The sequence below is a fragment of the Xyrauchen texanus genome, chromosome 38 (genome assembly GCF_025860055.1).
Source record: "Xyrauchen texanus isolate HMW12.3.18 chromosome 38, RBS_HiC_50CHRs, whole genome shotgun sequence".
Taxonomy (NCBI): Eukaryota; Metazoa; Chordata; class Actinopteri; order Cypriniformes; family Catostomidae; genus Xyrauchen; species Xyrauchen texanus.
The window spans coordinates 23,066,819-23,085,020 of NC_068313.1; the positions used below are offsets into that span (position 1 = coordinate 23,066,819).

The following is an 18,202-nucleotide window of genomic DNA, read 5'->3' on the forward strand; positions in this document are numbered from 1 at the left end:
CAGACAAATTGGGAAAAATTCAGTCATTTCATCTTTGTGTTTATTTCGAGCTGTTACACGATGGATTATACATAATATGCAATATAATAATGACACAATGGAGTCAATTGAACAATAAATGTTTGTTCATTATAGCTGCTTTGCCATTAAAAAAAACAGTCTGGTGACCTTCTACAGAAGACAGAAATGCAAGGTTGTTTTAATGCTATTCTTAATTGAGAAGCATCTTATTCCGAGCATGCAAGATGGGAATAATGCTGGATGTTTTTGCCATTGTACAGATACAACGTGCTGTAGTTGCAGATTTGAACTTTGCAAAATGTCGAGAAAGTTTAAACCTCTGTGGAAGCGAAGCGTTGTTATCATTGGTATGACATCATGTTATACACTTGTGGCATCGACTAAAGAGCTTGCTGATACTTTGTCGAACATTGGGACGTTTTAACGGTCAAACTGTATTTACAGCAAACAGTGATTACTTTTATGCTGCCTTTATGTGGTTTTTGGAGCTACAAAGTATTCATTTTAATCACATTTATAGTCTTTCATGACTCATCTCCATCTGTGCTCTCTCGCTTGGTGTGCCTGCCTGTGAATGGAGAGGGAAGTGCTAGCTTGAGTCACCAGTAGTCCTTCACAGTGAATGAATCAGTGGTGGAAGTGCTCCTGTGTTTCAGATGGATATACAAATCACAGTAAACACACCAAGGAGAAAGGGACAGAATTTTTATGTCAACTGTGTGATGAAAATGGTGTGCACTGCATCTGATCAACATCTGTTCTGCTTTATTTAACATTACATTCTGGTATTTGTGTGTGTGTGTGTGTGTGTGTGTGTGTGTGTGTGTGTGTGTGTGTGTGTGTGTGTGTGTGTGTGTGTGTGTGTGTGTGTGTTGTTTGTTATGCTTACTTTAAAAAAAGTTATTAAACCTTTTATTTTATAAGGTAAGTCCCTTTTTGTCAGGAGAACTGACCAGAAGGGTAGCATAAAACACCACAATAAACATAAACATAAAACAACAAATATGACAAATACAAATGTGTTGGGAAGGAAATAGGGCAATGTACGTTGAATAAAAAAGTTTACTCATGCAAACATTTATTTCATTTGGTAACATCTAAATTAAAAGATTTTTTTAAAGTCAGAAATCATTATTTAACAGGACTGAATAAACCTGAATACATTAATTACACCAACAAAACTAATTTAAAGGGTAATATCAGTAGCAATAGCAGGCAACAACTTTTTACAGTGTAGAAAAAGGTTTTTAAGCTAACAACAGTCACTTTTGACTTTATACGTGTAGACTGGATGTATATGTGTTGGGCCTACTAACTAAACTAAATAAAAGGACAATATTTCTTCACGTCTTTAACTTAAGTCCTAAAACCATTTAGATACATTTGCAAAATTATTTGAATGAGTTTAATATAACATTTTCATTTTGAAGAACCATGAAAATGGTAGTACTTCAGTAGCTCTATATAATGTATCAGCAAGGTTGCATTCAAGGTCTGTACAACCAGAGACAGAAGAGAGAGAGAGGAAAAAAGAGAGAGACAGATAGACAGTGTGAGCAAGAGAGAGCGAGACACAATTAACATACCATAAACAACAGACTAAACCAAAAATATGCTAATGTCAGATTTGTATTTTTGAGAGAGAGAAAGCAACAATCCAAAAGTGGTTTGAGTCACATAAACGCAGCTGGAGCGCCTCATTCGCGCCAGAGGAGAAACACCTTTCCCCCAATCTGTCGCGCGACACTCCAACCGCACACTCATTGCGCTCGATATGTGAAGGTGTAACACTAACGTGTGATTTGTTCTGGTCTTGAAGACCGAAATATATGGACGAAATGCTTTCAAGAGGGTGGATTGTTGGAAATTTTGAATGGAGGCAGCGGGACACCTCCCCATAGTTCGGCGCAGAGTGTCTCTGATAACCAAGAGTGCTGGAGAGACCGACGCAGACAAGAGTTCTTGCGCCTCGGATTGAGAACCATCTGCTCAATGTGCCCGACATCTCTGTTTTAGAGGAATACCCGAATTTCAAACGCGGCAAATTGGGCAATAACAGAGTTTAAAGCATTTCGGATAACATACCGTTCTGGTTGTTCCGTGATGGGTCGCTGAGCTGAACTAGACCACCAGGTGCCTCTAATCCATTCCCGAACGTCTGAATGGATTTCACCAATTAATACTGCAGAATGTGTTTTTCTTTTAGACTGCTCTCAATTGCATCTGTTGCATTATTTGCTCGGGACCACACAGGATGAAAAGGGACATCGACATTGCAATAAATGATCCCAACTAATAAATGATCCCAACTGACATTCAGCAAGAAGTCTCTGGAGTTCTGCACGACGCAGCTGGCTGCACCACACATTTAGCTTATTCTAAAAAGGTATTCTTAAATCAGACAACATTTGATAGATTGCCTGGCATCTTATTGACACTGTGAAGTCACGTTCGAGCTGGAATACAAGAATAAATGAGCCTGAGTGGACAGAGACAGAATTAACAATATCTCAACATGTTTAAACGGGGTAAGTGCAACTTCTGTCCCTGCTGTTGTTAGCTAAACATACGTTTATTTAGACTATCTATCTATCTATCTATCTATCTATCTATCTATCTATCTATCTATCTATCTATCTATCTATCTATCTATCATAATTTTTTTTTTTAATGAGAATTAAGCATCTCGTATCGAATCTCCTGCTGGATCGAGATGTATTTATTTGCTTAGTCTACGTATCTTTTTATTTCAATGGTACATTGCATATATGAAGAAAAAGATGCTTGGTGTAGCCTACTATTTATGTTTTGGAAGTTTATGTAAAGGGTTATAAAGTTGTCATAGCTCTCACCCATGACAATTTTTTCAAAATCATGTGTGTTTGGACCCTGGGTTCTGCATGAAGTAGTCACGTGTAAAATATTCATTATTTTGCGAAATATTCTTTTAAGATGCTAGTAGCGCGTGCCGCACTGCAGTTCACGGTCGGGGTTTCAGTAGGCTACTGTGCTGTGTGCTTGGCTTCAATATATTTCCATTGGTGGGTTAAACGTGTTTGTCTCCGACAGTATGAGCTATTTATAGAGAGGGGTTTATGGTCAAATTAATATTAAGTCTAAACAGTGAATAAGTCAATATTGGAGATGGACTGGTTTGTGCTGCTGCCAGTGAGAGACATCAGAATGACCTGGCTGGGAGATCACAGAAAAGACTTGTCAGCTTCCACTTGAAAACATCATATGTGTGACCATTTGTGAAATATGATATACTGTCCAGTGTTTAAACTAGGACATTTCACTTGCCTCATTTACTACACTTTTGCATGTGGCTAGTACAGATAAGTTTAGCTGTGGGGTTTCTGACTGCTATAGTCGTGTACCGAAACGTTTCCAGTAAGTCTGGAAAGGGAATTTCCTCGGAGGAGGCCCAAAGCTTGATGCAGAGACAATTGTTATTTCAATAAACTTGGCATAGGAACAAAACGCACATATCAAACCTTTCCCTGGTGCACTAAAGACCCTTATGAATGCCTGTGGTGTAGTCGACGATCAAAGGGGTTGGTTTTTGAATGTTCAAAAATGATTTTCAACTCCTTTGTAAGTAGGTACCTCAAGGTAATTCCCCATAATTGTAGTTGTCACTCTCTTTTTGGGGACATTTGGCCCCACACATTTTGGGACACATACACCACACATGTTTTTTTCCCCCCAGATAGCACATGTAGGCTATGTCTCTGAGATGTCTGTTTAGATCTCTGTTCACCTAGAAAGCATTGCATTTTAATTAACATCTGCTAAACATCTGATTTACAAGCATTCTAAATCATAGATGTCTCAAAGACATCTGCTGAATGTGTTATTGACATCTGAGAAGAAACGTCTTATAGGCGTATTGCAGATGAGCAAGTAACCTAACAAATATGTCTTTGCGCACGCGCACACATGCACATCAAATAGACATCTTGGTGATGTAGGCTATGTGTGCTATCAGGGTGTTGCTATCATGATGGGGGATTTTCTATTGACTTGTTCAAAGTGTAACATTGCAATTTAAATGTCAAGTTTACTTAACATGAGTAGAACGTTATTTTAGCATAACATTTCTGAAATTGTGAAAACTTAATTTGCCATCTCCTTTATCAGTTTTAGCTATTTAAAGGGTTTACAATGAACAATGTTGCACAAAGAAAATGTCCTCCTAAACTTAGTGCATACTAATAACATCAAAAGGATGTTCCATCAACTTTATTTGATAAATGTTTGTTCCTAACATTTACATAAAGTTAGCCAAAGTTGTTGGAACTTTCCCTGTCAGGTAAGTGTATTTTCTATTGCCTAAAACTACCTCTAAACCTAACCCTAACATAAACCTGTTTTACTATCCTTTTGGGAAATAGTAATCCATTTGGTCTCCCACAATGTAGGCAAAATCATACTCACTGCACTGTATGTTCTGATATGATCATATTTTCAAAAGTAAAATAATGATGTTTATTCTTTGGTTTGGATTTATATATATATTTAAAAGACAGATTAGTTGCATTTAGGGTAATGCGGTTTCTTTGCTCTGTCATGTATTAATTGGCATTTGAAATTGAGAAAAAAATTCTGCAGTGTTTTGCTGTCGTGTCTATAATGATGACAAATAATGATGAGACAAAAAGAGAAAATACTGAATTTGAAGTGATTCACTGGTGTGATATTTTCCACAACCATCTGGCACAACTGGTATCTGTAGCCAGTTCCTGGCTTACCTTGAGCTGTGTGCCAGGCTGTTTAGAGCTGAGCTGTCTCGGTAGCACCTGATTTCTGTACATGTCAGCAAGTGAATGTCAGATTCTCAAGGAAGTGTGACATGGTATGGGTCTCCCAGAGGTTTTTGTCCCATTTTTGTGGGATATTCAAATTTTAGATTCATATCTGAAAGCAGTGCTTCAGACTATAATTGGTTTGTTGTGCTGAGCTGTCAGTATAGAGGACAGCCTGGTTTTTCAAATTCAGCCTGAAAACATAACAAAGCTCTCGTCGTCAGGCCCAGAAATCCAACTCTATCTACATCCAGTGACAAATAAATTGTGCGCCTGAGTGGATTCACTTAATTTGAAATTGTTATCTCTTGTTCTCTCACATGTTCTACTCAAGACAAATGAAAAATTAGAACACACATAACCCAGTCCTGGAAGCAAAACAGAAATATTTTCCCACTAAACTTCCAGAGTGAAATTAGGGAAATAACAACTCTTTTGTGGATTAGCATGAATATGTTAGAAATATGTGAGAAACTAGACATTCCGAAGTGAACAACACACTCTCACGATGAAATCATCAGGATTCGTATGACTTTTCAAAATTTGGCTAATTCGTATGGTGTCGTATGACTGCACTCGTTTGAAATCCTATGATTTTCACTAAAGCCAATGATATCGCTGGACATCGTTTCCATCTAATATGCGACAATTACTTGCTTCTGTCACACACAACAGCTTCCTATCATGTTTACACACTCTACTGATTGGTTAAGTTCAGATAAGGGGTTAGGATAAGGGAATTATTTGAATAAGTATGTCCTTAACGCCTCGTGTGCGGAACTCAGGCTTTCTTCTGCATTAGACATCTGGGAATTTTCATGTGATGAAGACGTTGAAGTTTATGTGAACAACATTGTGTGAGACCATACTAAATAGCCAACTCGTAAGTTATGTATGACTTTTCATGAGATCTGGTTGGAAGTGATCCTAGATATTTTCTGGCAGTCTGTAAGCGTATGAACTGGCCATGGAGATGGTGTTAGGATCCATGTGCAGGAAGTTTATTGAAAGAGACAAGAAAACAATCCAAAACAGCAGGCAGAGAGACGTAGTTATGAAGCAGGCAGATAAATCCAATAAACCATACAGACAGTCCAACCAGGCAAACAAAACAAAGGGTAATCCAAAAAGCAGTAAATTCAGAAAACAGGCGATGGTCATAACATGAATTAAGAAACAATGGCAATGGAAAAACACAAGGTAAGGCAGGGTAAACTGGCAATACTTTGCAATGAACAATGGAACTGCATGGCTATGTATACAAATGTGGTAAACAGGAAATGAGCAGTGAAGAAATGGGTGAAGATCAGTATTCAGGAGAGTGCTCCCTCTGGTGGTTGGTGGGATAGGTAACAACCTCAGATGTTACACAAACAACTCCTGGTGTTCTTCTGCTGTAATGTCCCCTTGGTCATGGTGCTGGACAATTAGGATGGGCTTAGTGGAACTCTTGGATCAGGGATGGGTCCAGTATAACCTTGGCGGCTACCCACAATCTCTCCTCCTTTCCCAGACCACCAAGTATTGCATCTGGCTCCCTCATCGCCTTGAGTCCATGATCTCGCTGACCATACACGCTGGTGCTCCATCAACCTCCAATGGAGGTGGAGGCGCAGGATTCGTGATTCGAGGGCCAGACACCGGTTGGACCAGTTTCAGCAAGGACACATGGAATGAAGGAGAAATGCAGCAGTTAGCAGGAAGCTCTAATCGTTAAGTAACTGGATTTTTTTTATGGATAATTCTGAATGGACCCACACACCTTGGACTGAGCGTCCTGCAGTGTAACTGCAGCTTGAGATCCCTTGTGGATAACCAGACCCTCTGTCCAGATAGTTGGGGTGAAGGCACCTGGTCAGCCTGAAAGCGTTGCGCTCTGACTGCTCATTGCAGCCAGATATATGCGCTGTCCCACACCCTCTCGCTCTGCCTAATCCAATCGTCCACCGCTGGCACTGTACATGGTTCTCCTGACCAAGGGAACATCAGGGGTTTGTAGCCCAGCAAGCATTGGAAGTGGGTTAGCCCCAAAGAGGTATGAGTGTGGGAAGTCTGTGCGTATTTGGCCCAGGGCAAGAAGTCGCTCCACTTCTCCTGTTCACGGCTACTGTTGCACTGTAGATATCTGCCAATCTCCAGGTTTAAATGTTCCACCTGTCCATTGGCTTGGGGGTGATAGCCTGAGGTGAGACTCACATTGATGTCCAGTAACAGAATGCCACCAAACATGGGATGTGAACTTTGAACCTCGTTCAGACACGATGTCTTTTGGTAATCAATATACTCTGACTACTTGGTGGAATAGAGCATTAGCTGTTTCCATGGCCATGAGTAATCCCTTGAGAGGGACATATCTACATGATTTTGAAAATCAGTCGATAATTACCAGTATGGTGGTGCATCCGTTGGAGTTTGGCATGTCAGTGACGAAATCGATGGACTGGTGGGACCATGGTCATTGGGGTATTGGCAGTGGTTGGAGTAATCCCATAGACAGTTCCCTGGGGGTCATGGATTGTGCACACACTTGACAAGACTTCACATAGTTAGTAACATCACGAATTACAGATGGCCACCAGAAGGTATTACGTACAAGAGTTATTGATCTTTGGATGCCAGGGTGTCCTGTGCTCAATATAGTGTGGACCCATTGGATAGTTCTCAGACGTAGAGCTTGGTTGAGGGGGCAGTCAAGTGGTGACAGTTCATGCTGTTGTGCTCACTGTATTTCTTCCATGATATCCCAGCTAATTGGTGCAATGATGACAGATGGTGGTAAGACTGATTGATCATGTGGATGTGGGGTTGATCATGCCTGCATGAAAGTGCATCTGCTTTGCTATTCTTGCTGCCAGGGTGGTAAGTGATGGTAAAATTGAACCTGGTGAAGAACAATGACCATCAGGCTTGATGTGGATTCAGTCTCTTGGCTGCCTTGATGTATTCAAGGGTCTTGTGATCAGTGATAACTTGAAATGGGTGGATTGCCCCCTCTAACCAGTGACCATAGCCGATACATGGACGTAGACCTCCATCCTTTTTCTCCACAAAGAAAAAACCTGCAGCTGCTGGAGAGGTGGAGGGATGGATGTAACCGGAGGCAAGGGCTTCCTTGGTGTAAGTTTCCATAGCTAGGGTCTTGGGACATGATAATGGATAAGCCTTGCTTCTCTGTGGAGCTGTATTAGACAGAAGTTCAATGGCGCAGTCCCATGGACAGTGAGGAGGATGTTGAGTAGCGTTGACTTTACAAAACACTTCAATTAATTCTGCATACTCCTCGGGAATCATGGTTACTGTTTGGAATTCAGGGCTTTCTATGCTGGTGGTAAGACAAGGCATGGAGACAGCAACATGGAGACAATGTTCATGACAGAAACCTGAGCATTGCATGAGATCACCCTGGTTCCAGGATATAGAAGGGTTGTGTATGGCCAGCCAAGGATGACCCAGGATAAGAGCGTGATTGGGTGAGTTTATGAAATATAGTGAAATGTTCTCACGTGAAATAGGATATGGGAAAGAAATAGTCTGTTGGGTTATACCAGTACCAATGGGAGCATTGTAAACTGTGGTGATATTAATTGTTGGAATGCATTGAGTGGTGGGTATATGGAGTTCTTGTACGATCTCTTGATTTATGAGATTCTCAGTAGCCCCAGAATCCACTAAAGCTGTAAAAAAAAATGTATATGATCACCAATGGAGATCTCTACAGGCAACAAAAAACTGTGAAGGATAGTTGATACAAAGTTCACGGTACTCACTTTCAGCTTTGATACATGGGAACTTGATTTCTTGTGTGGGTATGCAGCATTGAGATGACCTGGTTCACCACAGTAATAGCAAAGTTTTTCCTATGGCGTTCCTCCATAGATACATGGGGTAAACAACTTGCATAGGTTCTGGAGATTCAGTGGATGCCTGTGCTTGTACTGAGACTGTTGAATTAGAAGCAGAGTGAAACTGGGCCCTTGGAGCATTACGAAGAAGGTCATCATCTAGCCATGGTAATTAATTCTGACAGTAGAACCCTCACCCTTGCAAGTCAGTTCTGCCTTGTGTTCTTGGTGAAGCCCCTTGGGGAAAACAGTTTTCAGAGCGACATCGTTCCACCCACTTTGAGGCACTAGCGTCCTGAACAGAATTGTGTAGTCTGCTGCAGATCGACGCCTTTGCTAAATTAAGCAGCTGAACAGAGATATCTTGACCACCCGCTGGATACTCAAAGACTTCGTGGATCTGTTGAACGAAGTAGTCAAACGAGGTCTGGATTTGAGGATCTTTGTCCCAAACAGCGGCGGCCCAATCGAGTGCTTTACTGGTAAGCAGAGACATCATAAAGGTACATTTCTTGGCATCTTGATAAAATGATTCAGGTTGGTTAGAGAAATAGACTGTCGTAAAAAGCATGTCGTTGTTCAGCTGATCTTGATAACCCTTTAAAACCTCGCACTGGTGTGCAAATGCAGCCTGGAGCTGTGAGACTTCCGCTGGATCCATGTTAGGCCAAGTTTTCTGTAACAAACTGGCCATGGAGACGGTGTTAGGATCCATATGCAGGAAGTTTATTAGAAGAGTCACAAGCAAACAATCCAAAACAGCTGGCAGAGAGACGTAGTCATAACGCATGCAGATAAATCCAATCAACCAGGCAGACAAAACCAAGGGTAATCCAAAAAGTAGTAAATCCAGAAAAACAGGCAATGGTCATAACATGAATCAAGAAACAATGGCAATGAACAATTTTAGGGTAAACTGGAAATACTTCGCAATGAACAATGGAACTGCATGGCTAAATATAGATCAGTATTCAGGAGAGGGCTCCATCTGGTGGTTGATAGTGTGGGTAACAACCTCAGATGTTACTAAGTAAAAGAGATAACACCTGTGGCCCTCCACAACTCTCATTTACAGCTGCTCATGTTCCTCATCTCTGAGACCCTCACTCATCACTATCAATCCCCTATATCACTACAAACCTACAGACAACTTAAACAGCCTGCACTTGCTCAGTACTGTTCTACCACTTAGTATTTTTAAGCTTGATAGCCCTTTTAAAAAAGTGAATCGGTATTACAAGCACTGTTGATTTGTATTGCATGTTTAAAAGTACTACTTTGTGCCACAAGCAGCACTAAATCATTTTTTATGAAAAATAATAAAGGTTTCGAAACAGAATGTCCAAACACTTATACTTGCCATCAGGCCCATCTTTTCCATTATTCAGCTAACTGGCAGTTTTATCACACACTTGTGCCATTAACTGAGCTAAATGTTGACATGTTGGACTGCTCAAGCAAACAGAGTTATGATTTGAAATCACCTCTAAACTACTCTGGGCTGTCCCCTTAGGATGGACCTGGAGCCACAGTATGTATAGTTTTTGAGAAGGTCAACCTATGAATGGTATTCTAATAATTGTCTGAGACAACATGTTTTTGACATTCATCTGAGATAGGAGAAAGTATTTTAAAATTATGGCAAAAATATACTTAATCTTTAACTTATACATGTTTGCTACATTCAGGGCTGTTTATGATGTGTATTGTTCATCCAAGCATTTCACCACCCTCATGTTATTCCAATTTTGACAGATTGTACTATGACTTTCTTCAGTGGAACATGGAAAGTTAGGTGGAATGTTAGCCTCAGTCACTTTTCTGTTTTGTTGTAAAAAGATGCCATGAAAGTGAATGGTGACTGGGGTTAACATTAGGCCTAACATCATCTTTTGTGTTCCATCAACATCAAGCTGTGTAAACGAATTTTCAGTTTTTGGTGAACAATCCCTTTCACTTCACACTGCACAAACTCATATAGTTTCACCTCGAGCATCATTCTGTCATGCCAATTTTTTTACTTGCAACATTAAGAGAGTAATACAAAATCAAACACATTTTTCTTTGATTAATTAGTGAAATTAAGTAGATTGACGTGAACTTAATTATGTTTTAATAACTGTGAAATTCGCCATATGTAAATATTAAGCATATAAAACACGTAATTACATTTTGTATTGGCTAAAGCTATTATTTGATCAAACTTGTCTGTAGTGAAAGAAAATATGTATATACTGTATGTATTTGAACATACAGTATATATGTGCATATATACATTATATAACTAGCAGACTAACTTTTTTAATTTTAGCTCAATGTAATTCAGCAGGATCATGTATTAAAAGACAGCATTGCCTCCGATCACATCAGTGGAGTTCAATTACCACACAGCTATGGAACATGCCTCAGACCCCTCTGCATGCCAAGCAGCTCATTTCCTAAAGGACACTCACTGAATGACAAAGGATGAACACAGAGGCCAACAAACGGCATCTCTCACCACCCCACCCTGTCTCATGGGAGGGGAATTCTTATCATTCCAGCTTTCGGTAATTATAAGTAATTATTAGCACAGGAAGTGGTATTTTAATGAGTGTCATTCTCCCCTTATGCCCTTATTTCCGTGCACCTGGTGGCTAGAGGTCAAACTGGGCACAGGATGCAAGTTGGTCTGGACAAGGATGGATGCTTTATTCACATTTAATCAGCTTCCACAGAGAAATGAACCCAGTCTTCTGTTTTTCTTCTCCATAATGCTGAATTCCATTGGCATTAAACTTATAGAAGTCTTATTAAACTTTGAAATTGAATGATGAGCACAGTTCTTTGATGAATATTGGAGATATTGAAGAGCATGTAAATTAAAAAACAAAATTTTTTTTTTTTAAAAGGCTTTAGTTACATCACAATCAGGAATCTACTTGCCAGCTGGTTGCAGATGTTATTAGAGGGAGGGGCATTCTCATCCTATGATTGGACAAAAATATGTGTAGTGCAAGATGAGTCATCATAAGTTTTGGGGTTGTTTTCTTGGAAGACAAACGATGCTCATTTTAAGTGTGCATTTCTGCTAAAAGTTACTTTTGTCAACTTTTAGGAGTACACTAACATATAGTATACAGGGAGATGGTTTCAAAGCTAATGGACATTGAAAGGACTACAAGCTACAAAACTCCAAGTTTGATTTCATTGGGTCTTGAAGCTGGAGCTGCATGAGATTGCAACCTGTTTTATTGGCAGCCTGGATGCTTATAGCTTACCCATTTCCTGGCTGTCATGGTGTCCTGAAGGGAGGAAGTCTCCAGCGTAGAATGTTGGCATCTCTTAGTGCCCTTTACACAACACCTGAAATCTCAGCACAAATATTTCTCCTCTCTCTTTGGAGTGGAAATTAGATGCTGGCTTGGTCATTAGTGGATGATAATGAGGGAAGAGAGACAAACAACCCTAAGCCCTGTTGGTTTTGTTAATATTAATAATTAATTTCTGATTAAGTGGCTAATTGCTGTGGAAAGGTCAGTGTCAACGCATGGTCCGTTGATGTTGCGAGATGAGTCAAGTACAAAGAGATGGAGAACAAGGATGGAGATGATGGTGCAATTGTGTTGACATTTGCCCTAAGGGGCCATTCCCACCAGTGTCAGAAATTAACTCAATTATTTTTTTTATTAAGGGGCAATGTTGGCCTCTTGAAACTGATTCTTTCAAAGGCATCTTTAACTATATGAGTGCATCCTTTCTTGCTTACTGTATAACCCCCCACCCCACATACAAATGGTAAGTCTTTTTTTATGCCAAATACTTCTATTGAAACAATTAAATTGAAATACATACTGACTCTTTACTGAGTTGGTAAATACAGATATCTGACACCAACAGGGCACTACAGTGTCTGCAGTGGTACTAAACCAATACTAAACTCATAAACCTAGGAACAATTAAACATAATAAGTTTAGATAGCATAATACTTAAGAATTCACCATACATTTTAAATGTCTAGTGCATTTTTAGCACTTTCAGTGGCATTTTTGCCCCAAGCCTTGGTTAATTTCTGACACTGGTTCTCACCAAACATGTATTTGCATCCATCTGTGCTATTTTGTATTATATATATATATACAGTGAGGAAAATAAGTATTTGAACACCCTGCTATTTTGCAAGTTCTCCCACTTGGAAATCATGGAGGGGTCTGAAATTGTCATCGTAGGTGCATGTCCACTGTGAGAGACATAATCTAAAAAAAAAAATCCAGAAATCACAATATATGATTTTTTAACTATTTATTTGTATGATACAGCTGCAAATAAGTATTTGAACACCTGTCTATCAGCTAGAATTCTGACCCTCAAAGACCTGTTAGTCTGCCTTTAAAATGTCCACCTCCACTCCATTTATTATCCTAAATTAGATGCACCTGTTTGAGGTCGTTAGCTGCATAAAGACACCTGTCCACCCCATACAATCAGTAAGAATCCAACTACTAACATGGCCAAGACCAAAGAGCTGTCCAAAGACACTAGAGACAAAATTGTACACCTCCACAAGGCTGGAAAGTGCTACGGGAAATTGCCAAGCAGCTTGGTGAAAAAAGGTCCACTGTTGGAGCAATCATTAGAAAATGGAAGAAGCTAAACATGACTGTCAATCTCCCTCGGACTGGGGCTCCATGCAAGATCTCACCTCGTGGGGTCTCAATGATCATAAGAAAGGTGAGAAATCAGCCCAGAACTACACGGGAGGAGCTGGTCAATGACCTGAAAAGAGCTGGGACCACCGCTTCCAAGGTTATTGTTGGTAATACACTAAGACGCCATGGTTTGAAATCATGCATGGCACGGAAGGTTCCCCTGCTTAAACCAGCACATGTCAAGATCCCGTCTTAAGTTTGCCAATGACCATTTGGATGATCCAGAGGAGTCATGGGAGAAAGTCATGTGGTCAGATGAGACCAAAATAGAACTTTTTGGTCATAATTCCACTAACCGTGTTTGGAGGAAGAAGAATGATGAGTACCATTCCAAGAACACCATCCCTACTGTGAAGCATGGGGTGGTAGCATCATGCTTTGGGGGTGTTTTTCTGCACATGGGACAGGGCTGACTGCACTGTATTAAGGAGAGGATGACCGGGCCATGTATTGCGAGATTTTGGGGAACAACCTCCTTCCCTCAGTTAGAGCATTGAAGATGGGTCGAGGCTGGGTCTTCCAACATGACAATGACCCGAAGCACACAGCCAGGATAACCAAGGAGTGGCTCTGTAAGAAGCATATCAAGGTTCTGGTGTGGCCTAGCCAGTCTCCAGACCTAAACCCAATAGAGAATCTTTGGAGGGAGCTCAAACTCCGTGTTTCTCAGCGACAGCCCAGAAACCTGACTGATCTAGAGAAGATATGTGTGGAGGAGTGGGCCAAAATCCCTCCTGCAGTGTGTGCAAACCTGGTGAAAAACTACAGGAAACGTTTGACCTCTGTAATTGCAAACAAAGGCTACTGTACCAAATATTATCATTGATTTTCTCAGGTGTTCAAATACTTATTTGCAGCCGAATCATACAAATAAATAGTTAAAAAATCATACATTGTGATTTCTGGATTTTTTTTTTTAGATTATGTCTCTCACAGTGGACATGCACCTACGATGACGATTTCAGACCCCTCCATGATTTCTAAGTGGGAGAACTTGCAAAATAGCAGGGTGTTCAAATACTTATTTTCCTCACTGTATATATATGTATATATATATGTATATTGTAAACTTGTGCTAGACAGACATAATTGACCGGTGTGCCACATCTCATTGTTTTTAATTAAAACAACTTTTAACTAAAATTAAAAATAAGTAGACACCTACATTCTGAGATATTTGTTGTGTTGCAGCTATCTTTAATGCAAGAACACATTCAGTCTGAACAGTCCCTAATGTAGAACTGTCCCAAACGACAGACTGGCCCAAGAGATGCTTCTATTCCCTTAGTGCCATGACCAGTGAGAGCTGAGACAGGGATGCTGTCCTCGCTGCAGGCTTTGGCTGGCATCTGTCACATTGCACTACTAACACATGACATGTGGATGGCCTTGGCTGAGGAACTCATAATCATTGGGGAGACACATATATTCCAGGGAGAGAGAGAGAGGAAATTGGAGCAGCCATGCAAAGATATATGGTACACTGCATAAATCAATGTATATGCAAGGATACACATGCACTGGAACACACACACACACACACACACACACACACACACACACACACACACACACACACACACACACACACACACACACACATACACACACACAGTAGTGTTTCCATGTTTTATGGGGACTTTCCATAGACATAATGGTTTTTATACTGTTCAAACTTTATATTCTATCCCCTAAACCTAACCCTACCCCTAAACCTAACCCTCACAGAAAACTTTCTGCATTTTTACAGTTTCAAAAAACATAATTTAGTATGATTTATAAGCTGTTTTCCTCATGGGGACCGACAAAATGTCCCCACAAGGTCAAACATTTCAGGTTTTACTATCCTTATGGGGACATTTGGTCCCAACAAAGTGATAAATACACGCTCTCTCACACACACACACACACACACACACACACACACACACACACACACACACACACACACACATGTTGGTCTACCTATCATTATGAGTACTTTCCATAGACATAATGACTTTTATACTGTACAAACTATAGATTCTATCCTCTAAACCTAACACAACCCCTAAACCTAACCCTCACCGAAAACCTTCTGCATTTTTACATTTTCAATAAAACATTGTTTAGTATGATTTTTAAGCGATTTGAATTATGGGGACACTAGAGATGTCCTCATAAATCACATTTATAGCATAATACACTTGTAATTACTAATTTGTAACTTACAAAATTGTCCTCGTAAATCACAAAAACACGCGCACACACACACACACACACACACACACACACACTGTTTCTCTCTCTTTCTATTTGAACATGTACTCTCTGTTCTGAAAGTGACCTTCACAATCTGTTCACTTTCTTATGATCCATAATACCAGTTTTATATCCCTGCTGTGCCAACCTTAATGTATATGTGAAAAGATATTCAAACAGTATTCGCATAGCAGGGTCCAGTACATTTTATTTAAATCTTTGCCACCAATGGATGTCTCATTTTCTGGTGTGTTTAATTATAAAACTCCCAGCATGACGCTTGTGATAGCCAAAAACTATAATCTGACAGTAATCTTGCAGAGGCATTTCCTTGCTCTCTCTTGCTCTCCCAGCCTTTTCTTTTTTTTTCTCTCTCTCTGCTGACCGCTCCCCTCTTGGGTGTCTCTTACTTCTATCAACGCTCTATTTTATGATCTTATCAATGTATGTAGAGACAGCAGATGTGAAGGGACCTTTGCTAACAGCCATTTTGTGACAAATGTGATCAGTACACTTCCCTCCGTTAGGATAGCAGGTAGCTTGTCTAATGTATAGTATGCATTGAATGGCTCACACTGTTAATGGAACGGCAGTCTTGCTCCAATATCAAGCTGAATGAGTGGGCTACAGTTTTAATGAGAGAGCTAATTATTAAATGCCCGTTCTATATACTGTAGCTTTCAATCTGCTCCACATCAAGCACAAAAAATTGTGCATGCATATGTTTCAATAAATGGCTTTTTGTTTGAAGAACTATTCAAGGGTTAGTACAGGCAAAAGTGAAAATCAGTCAGTGACACAATTCTCATAATTTTGCCCATATCAAATGATTCAAAAATACATTACAAATGCAGTTCAAACTAAAACTTACTTGAATACACCTCTTTAATGATGGACATGTTTACAATTACTGAGTTTTCTGAGTATATGTTTTTCTGGGGTACAAATAAAAAAGTCAGGTGGTGTAACTGTCCAGAGACAGAATGAAAAAGGTCTCATTAAAAGCTGAAATTCTTAAAAAAGGACATGCTGGCACGAGTAGTGTGAAATAATCTTTGATAATATTTCTTAATAAAATAAGAAATTTAATAGTTTTATTTTAAAATATGATTCATTTTTGAAAAATGTTTGCTCACCAAATCAAAGTCAGGTGGTGAAAATATGTAAGTAGTAATTTTGTTGTCATGTGACCAAAAAACAAAACAAAACAAAAACAAAACATACAACTTTAGAACCTTAAGACTGTTTTTAGTTCAATAATAATAATAATAATAATAATAATAATAATAATAATAATAATATATATATATATATATATATATATATATATATATATATATATATATATATATATATATATATATTATATATGTTTTTAATAATATTTAATATTATCATTTTGAAAAGGCATATTTTGTTCGTCATTTGGTGTAGCTCTGAGAAAACATCTTGTATTCTTGACTCAAAAATCCCCTTTCACCTTGAAAAATATTATTTAAAAACTTTTTTAAAGGTGGAAGTAAAGTATTTTAATACCTTTTACTTGATGGTTACAACACATAATTTTTTTGAGAAATGATTACAGTTTTTCTTTCTAAATTCTAAAAGCCTCAGTACTATTTACTTTCATTGCATGGAAAAAAGATGCAATGAAAGTGAATGTTGTCTAAGGCTGTCTAGCCCTATCATTCTGCCTAACATCCATTTTCATCAGTATTGGAATGTGGCACATGGAAGCTTTAATGGCATTGCTGTATCATTCATTAGAGGCTAACAAGTTTTTGAGAATAATACATATGCTATAATACATAGTTACAGGGATAAAGATAGAGATGAAGAATGAAGTTGGATGAGATATGAGGTGACCTGAAAGCTGGTCAAGGTCCAAGTTTAATAAAAATATCTGGTGACTATAACTAGGGAGAGCATCCAATATGTGTGTCCACTGTTGTTGATAATGTTTGTGTTTTAGGGGTTTATAAACACAGTTGAAAAAGCTATTTTATTAATCATTCTGTATTCATGCCATGATTTTTCGAGCTGTATTTTGAATCCTCAAAATAAGACCATTGTTTTTTGTTGTCTTTGTATTTTATGGAAAAATATCTCTGCATTTGAGTGGCCTTCACAATGCCTCTTACAGCTTAATTAAGACCTTGACATCATCTGCATGCTGTTTCAAGGCCATAAATTACAGAGCAAAATCAAGTATATGAGGGGTTATGTTTGTAAAGTAGGAACATGTTTAGTCAATGAGTGTGTGCTGCTATTGTGTATGTTTCTGTGTGTAAAGGGCACAGAGGTTTCCGGGAAGTTGGTTTTGAGTGAAAATATTTGCCAAACTCAGTGTGTGTTTGGGAGATTTAATCTACGGTTTATTTGTACAGAGATGAGTTTATCTATCTATCTATCTATCTATCTATCTATCTATCTATCTATCTATCTATCTATCTATCTATCTATCTATCTATCTATCTATCTATCTGTCTGTCTGTCTGTCTGTCTGTCTGTCTGTCTGTCTGTCTGTCTGTCTGTCTGTCTATCTATCTATCTATCGTTAGGCCTTTTTACACAGGCCTGTGTAAAAAAAATATTTGCCCC

At 39.0% G+C, this 18,202-nt stretch overlaps 1 protein-coding gene across 1 annotated transcript in view; it reads left to right on the plus strand.

Moving 5' to 3' along the window:
* Positions 1-1,811: 1,811 nt before the first annotated feature.
* The window catches only part of LOC127631605 (reticulon-4 receptor-like 1), a 233,977-nt gene continuing 217,586 nt past the window's right edge, over positions 1,812-18,202 (plus strand). The window contains exon 1 of the mRNA XM_052109856.1: positions 1,812-2,549. Within this exon, the coding sequence (XP_051965816.1) occupies positions 2,537-2,549 (13 nt within the window). The 5' untranslated portion in view covers positions 1,812-2,536. The remainder of the gene's footprint in view (positions 2,550-18,202) is intronic.